The sequence below is a fragment of the Natator depressus genome, unplaced genomic scaffold, assembly GCF_965152275.1.
Source record: "Natator depressus isolate rNatDep1 unplaced genomic scaffold, rNatDep2.hap1 scaffold_35, whole genome shotgun sequence".
In the NCBI taxonomy this organism is placed as follows: Eukaryota; Metazoa; Chordata; order Testudines; family Cheloniidae; genus Natator; species Natator depressus.
In genome coordinates this window covers 108,966-129,708 of record NW_027439787.1, presented here as the reverse complement: position 1 = coordinate 129,708, position 20,743 = coordinate 108,966, and the positions used below count along the sequence as shown (strand labels likewise).

The following is a 20,743-nucleotide window of genomic DNA, read 5'->3' as shown; positions in this document are numbered from 1 at the left end:
CCCCTTCCTGCCTCCCCCCAACTGCCAATTTTCAGCCTATTTATGCACTTTTCATATTCTACTGATTATTGTTATTGGGTTCTAAATGCCATCATTAAAATAGTAACGAACTAGGTAAGGACATGATCAGCAGTTACAGGGTTTTAAAATGATTACACTCAGCTCCAGGTGTCTTTACTAACAGCCCCGTGGAAAGACCTGAGGTTCGCTCCACTTTGTACCTGCCTGGGGCCTCTTTGGCAGCTGTGGGCCAGTGATGGCTGTGGGAAGGTGGCAGCTGGGAGGGACAAGCCATGGGGAGTCTTTCTCCTCCCCCTGCCCCTCTCTTCTTTCTTCTCCAAGTTTTTGCTCCCCTTCCTGATGTTTCCCCTTCTTGCTTCCCACCCATGTGCCTTTCCCCATGCCCCCGCCTGGTGTCTCGGTCTAGGGCCTGGCCCACCCACACACTCAAAGCGCAGCGGAGGCTCCGGGTAGGAAGGTCGCCCAGTGGTTCAGTCACAGCCCTGGGGGCTCGGGGTGCTGGGTTTGGGTCTCTGCTCTGCCACAGACTCCCTGCTTAGCCTTGGGAAAGTCACTTCACCTCCGTGTACCCTAGATCCCGCCTGGGGCTAATACTGACCCTGCCTCCTGGGCACAATCCAGTCAGGGCTGTGTGACGAGGGGGAAACGGAGACACCAAGGTGGGGAGATTGGGGCTGAATTTCTCCAGGGCCTGAGAGTGAGAGCCAGCCCCACACAGGGGGAACGAACAGGGGGGAACGGGAGAGGGGCTCAGGCCAGCCCCACACAGGGGGAACGCACGGGGGGGAACGGGAGAGGGGGCTCAGGCCAGCCCCGCACAGGGGGAACGCACAGGGGGGAACGAGAGAGGGGGCTCAGGCCAGCCCCGCACAGGGGAACGCACGGGGGGGAACGGGAGAGGGGGCTCAGGCCAGCCCCGCACAGGGGGAACGCACGGGGGGAACGGGAGAGGGGGGCTCAGGCCAGCCCCGCACAGGGGGAACGCACGGGGGGGAACGGGAGAGGGGGCTCAGGCCAGCTCTGCACAGGGGGGCGTCGGGGCTTCAGCGCCGCATCTCCTGCTGGGGTCGGGGCTCCCCCCCCCCGAAACTGCCCTGCCCCGCCCCCACCCGCCCTGGGCGAGCTGGGCTCCCTCGGTCCCCTGATGGCTGGTCGCCCTGGTGGGTGCTGAGCACCCCTCTTCTTCCCCCGGTGCTGCCGCCCCAGAGCACCCAGAGCCGGCGCCCCACAACCCCCCCCCGGAGCCGGCTCCCCCTAGCCCCCAAACCCCTGCCCCAGGGACGGGGAGGGGGAGGGGGAGCCACCGGGGGCGAGGCCTCGGAGCGCCCCCAGCCCCCCCACTGGGGGTCAGACACCGGCTGCGGCCGGGGCAGGAAGGGGGGCGGGGCCGGCCACGGTCTGCCCGGGCTTCCGGCGTCAGACCTCCCCGCTCAGAGCGGAAGTCGCGGCCACAGGAAGTGAGGGCGGCTCTCAGGACGCCATGAGGAGAAGGTCAGAGGCCCCCAAGGGGGGGCGGAGGGTGACGTGGGCGGAGCGGGTCCCTCCCCCGTCCTCAGCCGCGTGTCGCCCGCGTCACAATCAGCCCGGCCCCGCCCCCGGCCCGAGTCTGCGCCCCCGACCCCCCCCCCCGCGCGCTCCCTCAGCCCCCCAACGCCTCCCACAGCCCCCCCCTCAGCCATTGGCCCGACACCCCTCCAGCCCCCCGCGGGCCCCCCCAGCCCCGCCCTCCATCCGGGGATCCCTCAGACCCCGCTCCCCAAACTCCCCCCAGGTCACCCCAACCCTTTTCCTCATCCCTCGGCCCCCAGCGTCCCCCGAAATGTGCTGCCGCCCCCCGCTCCTCCCCCGTCCTCAGCACCCCGCCCCACGGACTCCCCCCCCTTTCCCCACTGCTGGTCCCCCTTTCCCGTCCCCCTCCCCCCATCCACCCCCAGCGTGCCAGGTTCCTCATCGCCCGTCTCGGCTACCCCCCAACCTGCCGGGTTCCCCTTTCCAGCCACCGTGGGGCCCTCAAACACGCCCCCACCCGCCCCTCTGGGGTCTCTGAATCCCCTATTCCCACAGTGCACCTTGGTAACCCTTCCCTCCTCTACCTCGAATCCCCCCATTCCCTTCCCTTGGGTCCCCCGGACACCTCAACCCCACAGTCCGCCCCCCACAGATATCCTGGTCACTCATTCGCACGCTGAGCTAGTCCTTCAGGGGCCCCCACAGCCCCCCAAACTTCTCCATCCATGAGCCCCGTGGCCCCGTGGCCGGGAAGGGGGGGCAAGCTCCCAATCTGGCTGGGCTGGGTGTGAGTGTGAATCTTTTCCTGTCTGGTGTGTGCTGGGGTCACAAAGACTCTTTGCTCCCTCAGGGTGGGGTGTGGTTTTTGGCTGAAGGTGACACCGTTTGGGAGCCCTGTGGATGCGATGGAGTGTCTGGAATGGGGCGTGGGAAGGAGAAGAGCGATATGAAGATGGCGTCTAAGATGAGGCCAGGTGCCTTCTGTGGAGGGAGACATGCTGGACAATGCCAAGGATTGGGGAGACAACCAGGTGTGAACCCAGGGCGCAAAGAGAGCTGGGGGAGGGTGTCTGTGTCTGTAACACTTCCCTGTCCTCTCTCACAGATGGAGTCCAAGAGGGATAGGAAGGAGAGGACAAGCGCCCCAGTACTCAAGAATAATAAGGTGCATCCTAGCTGGGCCCGGGGCTCTGCGGGGTTAAGACCAGTGGAAGGGACAAGAGTCTCCTGTGCAGAGTGACGATTTTGGGTGCAGGTGCACTGGGGTGCTTCTAATTGTAACTCCCAGAACATCATGGGAAGGGAGTTCAGGGTAGAGCCCTGGGGTGTGGGAGATGCGAAAAGAAGAGCCCCGCCATCACGGCAGTGTGTGACGATAACTTTTGTTTTTCCTTCTTGTGTTGTGTTTGGCACCAAGGGAAAAGAAGTGTGTAAGTGTGTGTGTGTACTCCTTTTCTTTTTAGAACTTTTAGTAAGTAATCTAGCTAGGTATGTGTTAGATTCTGATTTCTTTAAATGGCTGAGAAAAGAACTGTGCTGAATAGAATGACTATTCCTGTCTGTGTGTCTTTTTTGTAACTTAAGGTTTTGCCTAGAGGGATTCTCTATGTTTTGAATCTAATCACCCTGTAAGGTATCTACCATCCTGATTTTACAGAGGTGATTCCTTTATTTCTATTAAAAGTCTTCTTGTAAGAAAACTGACTGCTTTTTCATTGTTCTCAGATCCAAGGGTTTGGGTCTGTGGTCACCTATGCAAATTGGTGAGGATTTTTACCAAACCTTCCCGAGGAAGTGGGGTGCAAGGGTTGGGAGGATTTTGGGGGTAAAGCCGTGTCCAAACTACGTTTCCCAGTAAACCCAGTTAGAGTTTGGTGGTGGCAGTGGAGATCCAGGGTCAAAGGATAAAATTAATTTGTACCTTGGGGAAGTTTTAACCTAAGCTGGTGAAAGTAAACTTAGGAGGTTTTCATGCAGGTCCCCACATCTGTACCCTAGAGTTCAGAGTGGGGGAGGAACCTTGACACACCCCCAGCTCTCAGTTCTGCTGACTTTGCAGGTGGACGCTGCCTTTTGGGTTCTAGTGCCTGTCGGGCTCCCCGTCTGCGTGCTGGGAGGAGCCATCCTGTTCTCTGTACAGCAGTGAGTGCGTGTGCTGGGGCAGGGCGGGGTGGGGGGAGCGGGGGGAAATAAGCCATAGGGAAGGAAGCGGGTGGGATGAGGAGGGCTGGGGCAATAGGGAAGGAGCACGGGGTGGGGAAGAGAAGGGGACAGAGGAAGCGGGGGCAGGGGGAAGCGGGGGCCCGGCATGCAGCATCCCCTTGGCAGCAGCTGAGGCTCCCCATTAAGCAGGCCCATCAAACCCTCACCCTGACAAGCCCCCACCTCCCTTGCACCTGGACTACCCCGATAAGCCCCCCGGACACCCACCCCACAGAGCCCCAGCCTGCTGCACTTGGACCCGCACTCCAATGAGCCCTACCTCCCCTGCACCCGGACCCGTCCTGCGCTGAGCTCCCCACACCAACACACCTCCTGCTGAGCCCCAACCACCTTCACTTGGAGCCCTCTGCAGAGTCCCACTGCGCTTGCACCTGGAGCCCCCCAACAAGCCCCTGTGCATCCAGATCCCGCAGTGAGCCACCTCAGCCCGACTGCTCCACACAGAACCCTCTTACCCCACCCAGATCCCCTCACACTGAGCCCCTCCACACTTCGATCCTGCCAGGCTGAGCCTGTCTGCCCACACCTGGCGCAGGGGCAGTGGCCAAGAGTGTTTCTGGGGCAGGTTTATCCCTTCCGCTGTGTCAGGGTCGGGTGCAGCCTCACGGCCGAGTCCCTATCCCGGGAGGGGAGGGGGAAGGCTGCAGGGTGATCTCCCACCTCCACGCAGCCAGTGGCCTCTGCTCCCCACTGCCAGGCCGGAGCTTCCACATTCATTTATTGACAAATAACATTTGCAGAATTTTCAAATAGTGCACAGAATTTTTAATTGTTTGGTGCTGAATTTCCTCAGGAATATGGGGTGCTGGGCAGTTGTGTGGGGGGAGCTGTGAAAGGGAGTGCTGGGCATTAGGGGTCTGTAGACCATGGGGACCCACATATATGTTTGGTGCCAGGCTCACAGAAGATTAATCGGGCCCTGTCCACACCTCCTTGTGCTGGGCACTGCACGGACACCCAGAGGGCCGGCAGGATGCATGAGGAGATGGGTGAAGGACTGTATGTTGCATACAGTGGGGGCGGATGGGGGGCTTTAGGGTTGGATGGACAGCGGGACAGGTGGAGAGCTGCAGGGACGGGTGGTGATGTCACGGGCCAGAGGTGTGATGGGTTCAGCTCATGGGTGCTGGCCCTGTCATCTCCTGCCCCCATCTGCCCTGGACTCTGCCCCGTCTCTTGCAGGCAGCACTCAGCAGACTCAGGCCCTGTAGCGTTACACTGGTGCCTCCATCCCGTGCGTACACCTGTGCACAGGGTGCTCCTGGAGAGCTCAGGCCTGGACAAGCCAGCGGGCTCACGGCTGCTGAACTAGCTCCTCCAAAGACTGCCCCAGATCTCCCCCTCCTTGGGCAGCACGACCCTGGCCGGGGGGACTCCTTGTCCCTCCTTGCACCCAAAGCAGCCTGCTCAGCAGAGAGACTGAGGTCCCCTGCCTCCGCCCAGCCTCTAGCTGGAGCTGCTCCAGCCCCGAATTGCTGGTCTCCCAGCCTGGCTGGAGTTCGTTTGTTGTCCTCGCGGAGTCAGTTCTTTCTCCCTGATAGATTATGATTTTCCCCTCTGCAGTTAGTTGGTCTTTCTCTGCTTCCCCAGAACCCCTCCCCAGAGTCTGTCATTGCTTCCCCTAAAAGCTGCTTCCCCTTTGGGTCTCTGTGTTCTGGGGTCTCTGCTGTCATCGGGGACACTGCTCTGGCTATGGGCAGGTGCTCAGCAAGGTGAGGGTTGTAACTCAGAGCTTTCTTCATCAGAAATTTAAATAAAATTAGCCTTTGCCTCATTCCTTAAAGTGCAGAGTAACACACAGGCACACGCCTGCTCGCCAGGGATATGTGTGGGTCGGTGTCAGGGTGCTGGGCCCCCTGGTGCCCAGGTGAGGCAGTGCATAGTGAATATCGCTCCTGTTGGGGCACTGACCCCTGCTGGCCAGGTGGGATAGTGCCCTATGTGTATCTCCCCCCCAGCACTGTGATAGTGACCCCTGCTGACCAGGCACGGGAGTGCCCTGTAGGTGCCTTCTTGTTGGAGCAGTGACTCCTGGTGGCCAGGTGCGGCAATGCCTGGCATGTATCCCCCCTCTCATTGCTGCAGCGACCTCTGGTGGTCGCTGAGGGCAACTGCCTCTGTGACCCCACCACTACCGTTGTGACCAGCCTGCAGAGTAAATGTGCGGCCGAATTACCGCTGCCGCGGAAAGACGAGGGCCGCCCTGACGGCACACGGAATGGCCCTTTTCCCAGGGCCGCCGCAGCACCTGCTTGGAACGCTGGTGCCTGGAGCCGGCCCTGCTGTGCTGGAATTGGGGGGGAGTCGGGGGCAGCAAAGCAATGGCTCTTCCCCGGGGGCTGCCTGCAGGGGTTGGTCCCTTCCCACTTCCGGAGTCATCAGCCCTGTAGGAGCAGGCAAGCGGTGGGAGTTCCAACCTTCCCAGGTGCGGTGGGGCTCGGGCTTCAGGCTTCTGCCCTGGGATGGGGGGCAGGGGGGGCTCAGGCAAGATCCATGGAATGTGGGCTGGGGGGGGGAGAAGTCTGTAACTCATGCAGTTATCGATATATGTGTGACCTCAAATATTACCAATCTGCCCCCCTCACCAAAAAACCCCCCAAACCCAACCAACCATCTCCCCAACAGACTCTCCATCTGGAAAGCATTCATCCCTCACACTGATGAAAAGACTCACAGTAGAAAGAGGATCAGCTTTTAAAACAATCCTCCTGCAAGACAAAGAAACTCACATCTTTAGACTCAGAAAACATTCCCAAGAAACGTTAATAACATGTTGTCATGAAGAAATCAAAGGGACGGGGGACGGGGTCCGAGGCACCGGAAGTGGCTGCGGCAGCCCTCTCCCGGCTGCCCTCCCCCCTGGACCTGGGGCGACGGTCCGGTTCCGACACGGGGGAGCCAAAGTGGAGTGGGGGGTGGCTGTGGACAGAAGGCTGGGCCTGGCCTTTGGGGGCGGGAGAAGGGGTGTGCTCCATGCATAATTCTGGGGGGTGGGGCTGAAGGGACACCCCAGGGGTGTGTGATGAGGGAGGAAATGGGGGAGAGGAGACTGGCGGTTAAGGGGGGGCTGCAGTGAAGGGGAGTATGTGGTAGCAGTTGGGGGGCTGAGGCTATTTGCGGTGGGGGGATCGAGGAGCCTGACTAAGTGGGATGCGGAGGCTGTGGTGTGGGGGGTCACAGAATTGTCTGGTGGGCTTTGGGGGAGGACTCCATAGCTAGTGGGGCCCAGAGGGCCACGGCCAGGTTCTGGGGGGTCAAGGTCTGGGATCCAGTGGCTCCTGTGAGGTGCCCCAGGGCTATAGTGACTGGCAGGGGGCTGGGCAGCAGCACCAGGCTCCTTGAGGAGGGGCTGGGAATGAGGACACTGAAGGCTATGGTGGGGGAGGGGAGCCCGGACAGCACCATGGCCATTGCAAGGGAGGTTGGGGGGGCATTGGAGAGTCTGAGGGGGTTGTTGCTTAGGGAGATGCTGTGGGTGTGCGGTTGCCAAGAGGGACCCCCCACCTTCCACAGCCATTGCTGGGGAGCTTATGGGGGACCACAGGGAGCAGGTTTGTGCTGAGGTGATTGGAGCCGGGAGGGGCTGGGGCTGTAGGGATTGGAGCAAGGCAGGTGGGGGCAGTGTGGTGGGGAGGGCACTGCAGCCATTGGGGGAGGAGGGACCTGGAGGGAGCTGGGTCCGTAGGGAGGGGGGTAAAGGGGTGTGGAGGTTGTAGCAAGTGTGGGCCAGGGGTTCCTTTGGCCAGTAGCGGGGACTGGGGGTGCGTGTGAGACTTGTGCCATCCCCACTGAGAAGCTGACAGGAGGGGACATATAGGAGAGGTAGGGAGGCAGAAGCAGCTGCCCCAGGGGAGGTAGCAGAGAGTTTGGGTGGGGAGGGGGAGCAGCCTGGAGGTGAGGTTGGCTCTGGTGCAAAGTAGTGTGTTGGGAGGAAGAGAACGCACGTGTAAACACTGATTGAAATGACATAAGTGCCACTTTCTCCTGCAGCCAACCCTAGGGGCCGCAGTGACAAGAAAAGGATTTACAAGTAGGAAAGTGAGATTGAAAGGACAAAGGTTAGCAGGGGGATGCTGAGCGTAAGACCTGAAATGTATCCGTGTGGTTCCCAGGATCAACTCTCAAGAAATGGTCTTACAGTCGACAACCAAAGCGCACCCAGCTGAAGCTCTGGGCAGCCCTTCACAAGCGGTTCTAAAAAATACATCAACAGAAACTCTAGACTGGAGCCTGCCCCCGATCAGAGCAGGAGCCCCAGGAGCCCCAACGCTCATTGACCCCCCCTCCCCCCAGCCCTCGCAGGACAATTTAACTGTCACAGCAGCAGCCACCGCGTTGAGTTTGCTGTGGCCATAAGTTCAACTAAAGCAAAAATGTGTTTGGGAATCACGGGACTGGATGATAACGGCCTAGTGGCCTTAAAATCCCTGGCTGGTTTAATGCCTTGGACCCCTCTCAGAAGAAGCTGCTCACAGGGTAAGAGGCTCCTGTGACACTTGAAAACATGCAGCAAGTCTACTGCTGGAAGGGCAGGGCCAGAGGAGAGGCCCAGCAACCTGCCCCAGGATTTGGCATTTCCTCAGGATTATGGGACCTTCCCTGAACACTGTTAGATGCATTAATTGATTTTATTGGGGGAGGGGGGACTGTTAGACAGTCATTTACAATTTTTCTCTTTATAGACTTAAGCAACCAAATAAAATATTGTAAACTGCAGAATTCTGTAGCTCTGGTCCCTGTTGCTGCTGCCCCATTCTGTAGCCCTTGGTCCCATTTTACTCCTTTCTTGCTGTCTCCATTGGATTGGTCTGTAGGATGAGCTCATGGGCAATACGGAGCCAGCTGGGCTTGCCTGAAGAAGAAGTGGAGCTCTACAAGGTATCTGCAACCCTAGCTCCCCTCCCAGGGACTACAGCTGGCCAGGACAGCCCATTAACTGCATTGGAGGCTTGCTCCTCCTGCGTATTTCCTCTCCAGGTAGCTTTTCTTGCTAGCAGGGTACCAATGTCATGCAATGAGTGACATCTGGTCTGTGCTGCCTCTGCCCTCATCAATCTGCTGCAATGCTGTCAGAGCAATATTGTAACTGCTCATGCTGTGGCCACTGTGAAATTGCTATGACTGCATGGGCAGACAGAGCAAAAATCCATTGGAGAACTGCTCATCTAAGCATTTCTTCAATTCAGGTAATTATGGATCTAAATCCCCATGACTGCTCTGAAAGTCTCAGCCTCCGTATTGCCACCACGTGATTTTTTCATGGGTCTCATGGTATTTGGGGTTTCCAAGAGCCCAGCTCCTGGCGTCCAATCGCTAGATGAGAACTTTGGCTTTCATTTAAGAAAAATAAAGTTAAGTTTCTAGCCCTAGTGGATGCAGAGAATTGAAAATGTGACCTCATTCCACCCGAAAGGCTCAGGAATCAAACAGCAAAGAGTGCCCCTTACATGAAGGGGGACCCTGGGGAAGAGCAGACCCCCAGCCCAGCATTAAAAGACAAGACTATTTCTGTAGAAGGCTCAGTGGGGTGAGGTGAATCAACTTTCTGGTCTAGACAGGTTCTCATAACATGCTCGGTAGCTTTCCTGCCTTTTGTCTCTTCTCACACAGCCCAGTTCTCTTCACCCCAAGCCCCATTTCTGCTGGGTGGAATGATAGTGATCCTTGCTCTTCTCCCCTCATTCCCTCCACCGATCCCCAATGTCTCCCCTCACTCCCCGGAGTGTTTCTAGGGCCTATCAGATCAAACCCCAGGAGTTTGGCTTTGACACCCAAACAAACCCAGGACTTTGGCATCCAAAATCTGGAGGCCTGTTTGTGATGGGGTGTACCTGGCCCCTTGTGGCCTCCTCCTGGTGGCCCTGCAGTCCTACTCCTTGCCCCAGGAAGGAGCAGCAGAGGGGGCTCCTCTAGGCTTGCCTAGAGAAGCCTCATGGAAGCAGCCAGTCAGAGCCCAGCAGCCTCCTAGAAAAAGGAGCTGCAGGACCTCAGCTGCTCAGTTCCTTGCTGGGGGTGGAGGAGCAAAGAAGGGTGCTCAGCTCTGGCCAAAAGGCATTTGAGTCTGGGGTGGAGGGTCCCGGCCCAGCCACTCTTCTCCGCCCCCGCTCTCCCCTGCTCCGAGGCCACCGGCAGCCAAACTCCCGCCTCGCCCCTAAGCTCGCTGCGGACTCGCCCCACCTTCGCCCCCTGCCCCCGGTCCGTGGTGTGCCGGGCAGAGAGAGGGGGACGTGGAGAAGAGGCGGGGACAGGGCCTTGAGGAAGGGGGTGGAATCGGGGTATACCCTCTCCAGCCCCCTCCTGTGAGCTGCTCAGGGCAGGGGCCTGGGAGCACCCCCACGACTCCAGCGCACCTCTCCAGCCCTGACCCCTGCAGCCCTCTCCCACACACGCAGCCCTCTGCCCTGACTCCTGCACCCCCCTCACACACCCAGCCCTGACTCCTGCACCCCCCTCACACACACCCAGTCCTGACACCTGCACCTCCCACACATCCCCGCCCCCACTTCAGCACCAAACTGGAGCTCTTGCACCCTCCCCCCCCACATATCAACCTGCACCCCTGGCACCGAAGGGGAGCTGCCCCAGGTAAGCGCTCCACACCCCAACCTCCTGCCCCAACCCTGAGCCCCCTCCCTCATTCTACCTCCTGTTCAGACCCTGCACCCCAACCCCCAGCCTTCTCCTTCACACCCAGCCCTGTGCTCAGTGCACCCCCACCCTCAGCTCAGTGCAGAGCGAGATGAAAGGAATGGGCTAGAACCAGGGCTAAGGTATGTAACCACCCTATGTGGGCAGGAGTGCGGGGGAGCCTGTTTACCCCCTTCCCATCCTTGCTGTCCTTGCAGTTTACCCCCGGCCCCTTTCTTGCTTCAGGGACCAACCCTAGCTCCTGCCCCACTGTGCTTTTGCCCTCAGCCCCTGCCTTGCTCCAGTCAACAGGGACTAATCCTCCTCCCATGTCCTGCTGTGCTCATCTTGCCCCTGTCCCTTGCCTCACTCCAGCTGGGGACCAATCCTTCCCCCCGCCCCCATGCCCAACTTTGAGGGTGGATAAAAATCAATGACTATTTTTAAAAAATCAAATAATCTGATTCTTTTAATTTAAATTGGATTTTTGAGGAAAAAATATCTAAAGATTGTTTTAATTAAGGTACATCAGAGATGCTTAGTTTTGCAGTTCTCAAACTGTGGATTTGTGTCTCCAGAGGTAACGTGCTTGTTAACAGCAAAAATGTTTTAAATAAATAAATAATATAGAGAGGTGAGAAATAACAGACCTCAACTCTATTGTCCCTCTGTAAATATGTGGACACAGGGTCAACCCCTTACCTCTCTTTAAAAGTGAAAAGTTTCAAAGAGTTCAATGAATAGAAGATTGTTGGGGGCGGAAGAGATCTGGACAAGGAAAAGAAGTCTGGAGATAAATGTGAGAATGAGGGACATATGCTTTTTGTTAAACTATTATGTTTGCTGTTGAAGAAAAATATCCAGAATACTTCACGTGGTTGTTTTAGTTAAATAAAGCAATTTAAATAGCTGTCTGGGGATGTTCTCTTCCTAATACAGCCTGGCAAGAAAATCCTCCAAATATTAATGATTAACCTGTTGAATTGGAGAGAGTTCACCTCCCAATAACTTCATAAATCTCTGCTTCAGTTACCTTTGGTAAATGAAATAACCAAACACTCATTCATGTTGTGACATAGCTGTAAAACTCATCTGAAAAGTTTTCCAAATAAATCACGGTTTAAAAATGTATAGTGTTTCCCTTCTAAAAGTGAAACCTACATCAAACTCTGAGTTGTGAAGAATGTGTACTAAGGTTATAACAAGCAACAAGAATGCACTTTTATGTAGAAAACCATGATTAAATGGAGTCTTCCTGATGAGTGATTTGAATCAAATCCACCCTGCCCGCTGTACTCTTGCCCTGGCCTCTTCATTCCCCAGGGGGGCCCACAAATATGTTTGGCGCCAGGCCCACAGAAAGTCAATCCTGCCCTGTTCCTAGAATGAACCCTCATTGAGTGGGGCGATCCCCAGGGAGCAGCTCCAACCTCCAGAGTGTCTGACCAGCGACAGGACATGAGCACGGCAAGGGAGGGGGTGGCAGTGACATCACACAGGCCTTTTGCAGGAGCTCAGCCGATTGGTCAAAGGTGGTGGGGAGGTGGTGACCTCACAGACAGATGCTGACATCAGCCAGGCAGGATGGGGAGGGGCCAGGGAAGTCTCCTTCTCGAGGTCTCTCCGTGAGGACTGAGAGGGGATCAGGGGTCACGTCCGTGAGCGCCAGGAGGAACCTCTGTCGACTTTTCTCCTTTCCTTTCATTGATTTGACGAGAATACAGATGTCCCTGTTGAGAAGATAAGAGCCTGCTCAGGGCTGAAACCTCTTCAGTCGGATCCGTCTGGTGACAGTTGAATTCTAGGCGTGGAAAACACAAGCTTAAGGAGGCAGAATTTTATTCCGCACCTAGAATTTTGTCCCTTAGAATCACTGGGGACATGAGGGTTTGTCCGTTTTATTTCACCTTTTCCTCCATCCCTCCCTCCTTTCTCTTCTTCTCTTGCATCTTTTGTCCTTTCTCCTCTTCCCCTCCCAACACCAGAAGGGGTATGTGTGTGTGTGTGACGGGAGAGTGCTCTGCAGCTCATGTCGTGGGAGGTCCGCCCAAAAATGTGGGGCTGAAATAGTGCTCGGGCAGTGATCCCCACCAGTGACCTGGGCCATCCTTTGGGCTCTCTGGTGAGAACTCTCAGCCTCCAGTCCTCAGCCTCTACCCCGATTGGCTGAGCAGGGGGTTATTGACAGGGAGGAGACTCAGGTCCTTGTTGTTCTCTTTTAAGACCAAGTAAGTTAGCAAGTCACAACCAGTCATATGGTTGACGAATTTTGCTGCTTCTCTGCATTAATTGTCTCTGAGCAGTTCATGATTCTCTTGAACATTCCACTTCTCCTCAGATACTTGCTGAATAATTCCTGTGCACTCTTGTTGGTCTGGAGCTCATTTGAGAGCACTTTATTCAGGTCATTCAGTGTATGAAATTGAAGATCCGATGGTTAGTTTGAAAATCAGGGCACTTGGGTCCTATTCCCAACTCTGCCACTGACTGGCTGTATGACCTAAGACAAGTCAATTCTCCTTTCTCAGTCTTAACTTCTCCCTCTTCCAAGTAGGGATAATAACGGTCCACTCCTACCTACCTCAGGGTGGGTGGAGGATGCGGATCCATTGGAGAGTGTCGCTAGGAGTAGTGCATAATATGAGGTGTCCTATCACGTTTACTCAGATCAGATTATGACAGAATAGAATAGCTGAAATAGTCTATTTTCTTTGTATTTTCTTATCTAAGTTTTGAGATCTAAGTATTTCCTCTTTGTGTGCGATGAGACAATTTAACACACTGTGACGAAGAGGAGATGCTTTTGTTTGGCAACAAAATCTTTTTGCAAAGAACTCTCATCCCACTTGTTATGATTTCCAGGAACAAACTGGTTTAGTCTGAATGGGATTTTCTGACAGAAACGGTTTCAATTAAATTTCCCGCCATCTTAATTCCTGGGCTCTATCCCTGCCTCTTGGGGGTTTGTTGTCCGTTAGGAGTCAGGACTGGTGGCTTCTCTTTCTGGCTCTGCCACCGCCTTGCTGTGTAGGCCCTTGGGTAGGTCACTTCCCTTCTCTGTACCTCAAGCTCCTCCCCATCTGTTCAATGAGAACAGGGACAATTCTCCAACTCTGGGCAGTCGTGATCCTGAGTGAGCTAAAGGGCGTTAAAGACCTCTGGGAAGGAGAAAGGGGAGTTTCGCGGTGTTTAACACCAAGGAATTCTAAAGTTTGCTAAAATGTCTAGTCTGTGGAAACAAGAAATGGTCAGGGCCAAATTTTTTAACCACTGCCTTTTTTAAAGCCCATTCAGGGATGTGAGTCCCTGCCTTTTAGGTACCTGGGGTTCTTTGCCAGTAGGAGAGAAGAGGTTCCTGCCTCTAGTTTTGTGGCCTTAACGAACCAGGTGCTGTGCCCCAGTTCTCGTCTGAGATCCCTGAAAAAGAACATCTTCCCGTCCAGTCACAAGACAGGACCTATCTTTAAAAGGGGAACAAAGAGAACCCTGGGACTTACAGACTAGCTAGCTTCACTTCCATAGCTGGAAAGATCTTGGAATACATTCTTAAACAATCAGTTTGTCAGCACCTGCTGGATAATTCGGTTCTTAGGACTAGTGAGCATAGATTTGTCAAGAACACATCATTCCAAACCAATCCTATTTCCTCCTTTAGTAGGGTTACGGGCCTAGTGGAGGTGGGTAAAGAGTAGATGTGATCGATCTTGGTGTTACTAAGGCTTTTGACACAGTCCCATAGGACATTCTCACAAGCAAACTAGGGAAATGTGGTCTAGATGCAATTAGTGTAATGTGGGTGCAGAGCTGGTTGAAAGGCCATCCTCCAAGAGCCCTTCTCCATGTTTGGCTGTCCAATGGAGAGGGTGCACCTAGTGGGTCTGGCAGGGATCAGTCCGGGGTCTGGTACGATTCAATATTTTCATTAATGATTTGGAAAATGGAGTGGAAAGTTATGCTTCTAAAATATGCAAATGACACCAAGCACTTTGGAGCACAGGACTGGAATTCAAAAAGGCCTTAGGAAATTGGAGACTTGGTCTTCTTGAGCCAAACTCCATGACTGGGCCCCTCTCTATGGACTGGGCTGAAGTGAAACCCCAGAGCCGAACACTCCTCCTCCCGGGCAGTGCGCTCCGACCTTTAATGGGCAGATGCTGCTTGGCGCTGTCAGAGCAGCTTTTGCTGGGGGATTCTCCCAGCACTGTCCAATCGTGGAAAGTATTCAACCCCATTTGACTGCTGGGGACAGAGCCATAGAGGGGGAGCAACGTGCCCAAAGTCCCACAGGAAAAGGAAAACAACCAGCAATGGAAGCAATAGGAAACCCAGCAATGGAACTCAGGAGTCCTGGCTCCCAATCCCTGGTCCAGTCACTCCAGCAGAGCACACTCCCTCTCAAAGGCGGGGGGAGCAGACACGAGGGCCTGGTGGTAATTGCCAGCTGTGGGAGAGAGTGTGCAGCAGTGGTTCGTGAAGGGGCCTGGAAATAAGGACTGCTGGGTCCCATCCCAGGATCTGACACTTGGTGTGACCCTGAGCCAATAGCTTCCCCTCCCCAGGCCTGTTTCTCATCAGTCAGGTTGGGGTCGCAGTTCCTACAGCCCAGGGGGGCTGGGAGGCTCCAGGAAGGTGTGTAAAGTGCTGGGATGTCAGGATCCTGGCGGCTCTGTCACCTCCACACTAGCGCGGTGTACTGCACCCCCTGCTGCAGGCCGAGTTTCTCTGTCCCTTGGCAATAAGACAGACTCTTGTTTTCACAGCCAGTCGATTGCCCAGTGTCATCACCCTGCCTGCTGGCTGGGCGGGGTAACTCCTCAGGTCACCACCACCCTCTCCAGCCTGCCTTGGGCTTGGAGAGTGAGGAGATGGGTGAGGGACGACACTGAACATCCTCCATCCATCGCTCCATCACCAGAGCAAGTGAGTGGCATTAGGGTTCCTCTGTGGCGTTCCCTGTCTGTCTGGGGAGAGGCAGAAAGAGGGGGAGAGAATCTCTCCCAAAGGAGATTGGATTTGCAAACAGCCCCCAGGAGTCCCTGGCTCTCAGACCAGGGAGGGAATTCTCCAGAGCCATCTCCAGTGTGTTTGGAAAGGTCCCAGCAATGGGGCTCCCAGCCCTTCCCTTGTGGGAGACTGTTCCCCAGGCTGAGAGTCTCTGAGCTGGGCCTGACACTGTGAGCTGCTGAGCATGGAAACCAATGGGGGGAAACAACGAGACCCTGACCTTGCTATGCCGAGGGAAGTGGGGAATGGTTTGAAGTGGGAAGTGGTTTCCCAGGAGAAGTCCGGACTCCTGGGTTCTGTTCCTGCTCTAGCCTGGATGGGGGCAGAGGGGGGAGATGGGAGTGTGGCCTGTGATGGCAGGAGGGAGCTGCTTGTCCAAAGTAACTGATGGTCTTTGTGACTGACCCCAGTGCTCGAGAGGAGGAGACTCCCCAGTTCTTGCAGCACCAGGGATGACGAGGGGGAAAGTTGGGAGCAGACCATGCAATGAACTTCTGCCAGTGTGTGTAGCTTGCACTCCCTGTACCCCTTTGGGGGGAGGGGGGAAGGAGCTGCTCTGGCTGGGGCAGGGATGGGGAGGGACCAAAAAGGCTGGTTAGTGAGAGGCTGCCTTGAGCCCAGACTCACGACTGCTCCCCGCTCGGGTCCAGGGTGGCCCGGCTCCTGAGGGTGTTCAGGAAGAAGGCTCTGCAGGTGGCCCCAGAGCCTGAGGGAAGCAGCTGCCATCTTCCCCAGGAGCAGAGTGGCCCCTCCGTCCCCGCTGGCGGGGAAGGAGCTCCCGGCCGGGCCAGGAGGTGGAAGTGCCCAGCCTTCTGGCAGAGGAAACCCGCTCCCGGCGCAGATGCTGAGGTGGAAGAGGCAGTGGGCAGGCCAAAATGGAGCTGGCCCAGGATGTGGCTGGGCAGGCTGGACCCAGCCCAGGAGCGGAGCCGGGCAGGGTGGCTCTGGGGCTTGTTGTGTGGGCAGCATCGGCCCCAGGAGCCCAGCCCTGATTTCCAGCACGAGGCATCGCCCTGCCTGGTCACTGAGGACCTTCCAGCCTCCCCAGGGCAGGAGGTGGAGGATCCCAGTCCCAGCACCAGCAGCTTGGCCCACTCCCCATGGCACAGCAGCAGTGCCTGGGACTCGAGCAGCAGCCAGGCCGATGGACGCTTCTGCTTTGTTCCAGGTGAGGAGCCAGGCTGGGCTCAGGGAGGGGTGAAGAGGGGGCTGTGAACACTCTGCGCCCTGGCCCTCGACCAACGCTATGGGGGGCAGGTCCCCAGCCCAGGTGTCTGGTCTGAGCCACGTGAACCCCACTGACACAAGATGCTGCCACTTGGATCCATGGTGCTCCATTGGGCAGGGCGGGGGGGGGGGAGGCACCTCCCAGGGAGCCCAAGACAGTGGTTGGGGGGGGTCTCTTTGCTATGGAGTCTAGAAGGAGCTGGGGGCTGAAGGCATCATTGAGAAGGGGGAGTGTGGGCAGGGAGGTCCCTGGCTAACTGTCTCTCTCCTGCCTAACCGCACTCCTGGTGGGCTCAGGATGAGGCCCAGCAGCTCACATTCCTGCATGCCATCTACCCCATGTGTCTCGCTGCACACCAGAGAGAGCAGGACACACTGGAGCCGCACTGCTGCAAGGTGGCTGTGGTGGAGAGGATTGTGGTGAGCAAGACACGGCGCCCGGCAGCTGGAGCCAGCTGGGGGATGGCTGGTGCTGGAGGGGCAGCTGAGGGCAGGGATTGCTGGGGTGAAGATAGGGGAGAAGAGACGGGAGAAATAGTGGGCAGGAATTGGAGGAGTGGGAGGCAGGAGGGGGGATCCTGGTGGCTGGGTGGGGTGCTGGCTGTGTAATCTTCTCATTGGAAAGTGTCAGTGAGGCCCGAATCTCACACGCTCCTTTGTCTCCTTTGGGTTTCACAGGAGCTCATTGAGGAGTTTCCTGATGACTCTCCACCCGGCGCCATCCTGGCCAACTGCCTGATTGCTGTGGGCAACCTCAGGTACCGAGACTCTCTTGCCCAGTTCCCCTCACCCCAGTGCTGCTCAAGTCCATGGCTGGGAGTCGCTGTCCCTCCCACGCCCAGGTCACCTCCAGAGGGTGAGTCCTCTGGCAGAGGTGGCGGGAAGGTTCACACGCTCCTGGCTGGGCTGTTCTTTTCATTCCAGTAACAGTGCAATGGCTTTTGGGAGAGTCTGACTCCCAGGATCAGATACAGGAGGGGCAACAGGGTCCAGGGAACAGGCGCTATTCCTGCCCTGCCACTGTCTGTCTGGGACACCTTGGCCTTATCATTCCCTGGCTTGGTGCCTCAGTTTGCATTCTCGCCAGCCTCTGCCTATTTCCCTGCAGTTTCACGTCCGTGCTGGAGCCAGTCCCACCCCTGCACTGCACAGTCTAATCCCGGCTCCTCTCTCTCTTGCCAGCACCGTGACACCCGCCCTGGAGCCAGAGCTGGAGACCCACCTCCTTCGTGCTGCCCTTCATGCCGTGTTCACCCTGAGCATGGAGAAGGACCCCACCCAAGTCCAGGTAGATCATGCTAAAGTCATGGCTTGAAGAGCTAGTTGTCATCCTGCCACGAATCCTTGCTAATTGCCTGCAGTGGGATGTGAATGAGAGAGGCCAGGATATGTGTTTGGGGGGTCTCACCACTGCTTCCCACAGACCTCTCTTCCTATCCTGTGGCAGGTGTAGCCCCAGTTTCCCTAACTCTGACCCATGACTCTCCCTTGCTTTGCAGGATCTGCATAGGGTCTTGCCAGACATCCTGGATGCCATGCTGGGGAATCTGCTGGCAGAGTCCCCAGGCACCAACAGGCTCCACTACATCTTGGAGGTGAGTGTGATGAGAGGGGTGGGGGCAATTTTACCTTAACTCTTAGATCCATTTTCCAGTCTGTCCTCCTAGCTGGGCCCGCAGTGGGCCATCCTTGGTCAGGGCAGTTAGTGCAATGCAGTGTCAGGCCCTTCCTCCTGAAAGGACAGAGGAAGGAGCTGGGATTTCAAGCCAGAGGTCTGCCTGGTTCTGTTCAGCACTAACCACAGGGCCCCTGGCTGGCTTGGGGAGCGAGAGTCTGAACCCCTCCTGTGAGATCCAGAAGACGGTCCTCAGAGAAGAGTCACAGGCTCGGTCCTAGAGAAACAGGAGGACCCCACACAATCAGCCCTGAGATTCCTGGGGGGATTGTGCTCACACTCAGTCCCTTCACCCAACCAAGGACTTGAGAGCCAGGGAGGGGGAAGGGGTCTGTCTCTTTCCTGGTAAGCTGTTCAGGAATCAGGAGTTCAGGGAGGATGGGAGCAGCCCCAACACCGAGCATTGTCCCAATCTAGAGAGACAGTGACAAGTTGTGACCTGCAGGATACAACCATCATCCTGGGGCAACAATCCCCTTCGGAAGCTCTGCAATCAATGAATTAGATATTCCACCCCACACACAATGTCTCAGCCCCCTGGGGATGGGGAGGGGCTCATTAGCACAACACATGCACCGACCCATTGATCCTGAGCTGCCTCCTTTTCCCACAGCACATTAACTACTGGATCGTGTCCAGGGTGTCGCGAGAGAGAGCCAGGGCCATTAGGAGCAGCATGGCCCTGCTCAGATCCACCATCACCCTCCTTGCGTTCGACGACAGTGGCCACTGACCCAGGCTCCTGGCTCCAGGCGTAGGTGGGCTGGAGCAGGTCTGGCGAGTCAGGCAGTGGCACAGGAGCTAGCGAACAGAGCTGTAGACAGGGGGGTTTGAGGGGGAGTTTGTCAGGGGAGTTTGTCTTGTGGGGCTTGTGTTTTGCTGTGGGGGGTCGGTTTTGGTGGGGTTTGTGTTTCCCAGATTAACAGGACTTAGGTGGGAAGGGTATGACAGACACAGAGGCAGCAGTGGGAGTGACCCATGTAGCGGAAGACACAAGGAGGATGACTGGATGTGGAAGCTGCCGTATGTCCATGATCCTGGAGGGGGCACCTAGTAAGAGCTTTGTCTGTATGAAGTGCCGTCTGCTAGAGCTGATGGAGGAAAAGCTCCGAGGTTTGGAGATGCAGGTGGAAAGTCTGGTAGAGTTTAGGAAGGGGTTTGAGCAGATGATGGAGCAAAGACATGAGGTATCTGAAGGGAAAAGCTCAGACTTGCAGATGGAAGCAGGACTGGGGAATTCTGAGGGGAGACTGGGTGAGGAAAGTGGTCAGTGGAAGCATGTGACTAAAAGAACCAGGCAGAGGAAAAGACAGGCTAGTGAAGGAGAAATAGAGCTTAAGAATAGGTATGCAGAGTTGGAAAATGAAGAAGGGGCTCAGCAGGTATTCACTGAAGGTGGAGGGGCAAGGAAGAAGAGAAGAGTGGCTAGTCCTATAGGAAAAGGGGAAGAGTTAATGGAGATTACACCAAATATGAGCCCCAGGAGGATACAGGATGGGTTAAAGAGGATTCCAAGGGAGAATAGGAATGGAAAGAACTTGCAGCCAGAGGGAACAGGGGATAGACTGGAGAATAGCACCGTCACTAGGAAAAGACAGGTCTATGTGATTGGGGACTCTTTACTGAGAAGAATAGATAGGCCTGTAACCAGAGCTGATCCGGAGAATAGGAGGGTGTGCTGTCTTCCAGGTGCTAAGATACGGGATGTAGACCTGAGGTTGAAAAGGATTCTAAAGGGAGCGGGAAAGAATCCCCTAATTATCCTTCATGTGGGAACAAATGATATGGCTAGATTCTCGCTGGAAAGTATTAAGGGAGATTATGCTGGGCTGGGGAAGACGCTTAAGGAAATTGAGGCTCAGTGGGATCTTTGGTGGGATTCTGCCTGTTCCTAGAGAAGGGCAACAAAGGTGTGACAAGATTATGACTATCAACAGATGGCTTAGGCAGTGGTGCTACAAGGAGGGCTTTGGGATGTATGGCCACTGGGAGGCATTCATGGATAGAGGACAGTTCTCTCGGGATTCAGAGTAACAGCCGTGTTAGTCTGTATTCGCAAAAAGAAAAGGAGTACTTGTGGCACCTTAAAGACTAACCAATTTATTTGAGCATAAGCTTTCGTGAGCTACAGCTCACTTCATCGGATGCATACTGTGGAAAGTGTAGAAGATCTTTTTATACACACAAAGCATGAAAAAATACCTTCCCCCACCCCACTCTCCTGCTGGTAATAGCTCATCTAAAGTGATCACTCTCCTTACAATGTGTATGATAATCATGATGGGCCATTTCCAGCACAAATCCAGGGTTTAACAAGAACGTCGGGGGGGGGGGGGTAGGAAAAAACAAGGGGAAATAGATTACCTTGCATAATGACTTCGCCACTCCCAGTCTCTATTCAAGCCTAAGTTAATTTTATCCAATTTGCAAATGAATTCCAATTCAACAGTTTCTCGC

At 55.8% G+C, this 20,743-nt stretch overlaps 1 protein-coding gene across 1 annotated transcript; it reads left to right on the top strand.

Moving 5' to 3' along the window:
• Positions 1-16,392: 16,392 nt before the first annotated feature.
• Positions 16,393-19,050, top strand: LOC141980408 (maestro heat-like repeat-containing protein family member 7). Its single transcript, XM_074941641.1, has 6 exons — positions 16,393-16,552; positions 16,909-17,031; positions 17,290-17,369; positions 17,794-17,899; positions 18,111-18,206; positions 18,900-19,050. The coding sequence occupies exons 1-6, from the start codon at positions 16,529-16,531 to the stop codon at positions 19,017-19,019; spliced, it is 549 nt and encodes a 182-aa protein (XP_074797742.1). The 5' UTR covers positions 16,393-16,528; the 3' UTR covers positions 19,020-19,050.
• The last annotated feature ends 1,693 nt before the right edge of the window (positions 19,051-20,743 follow it).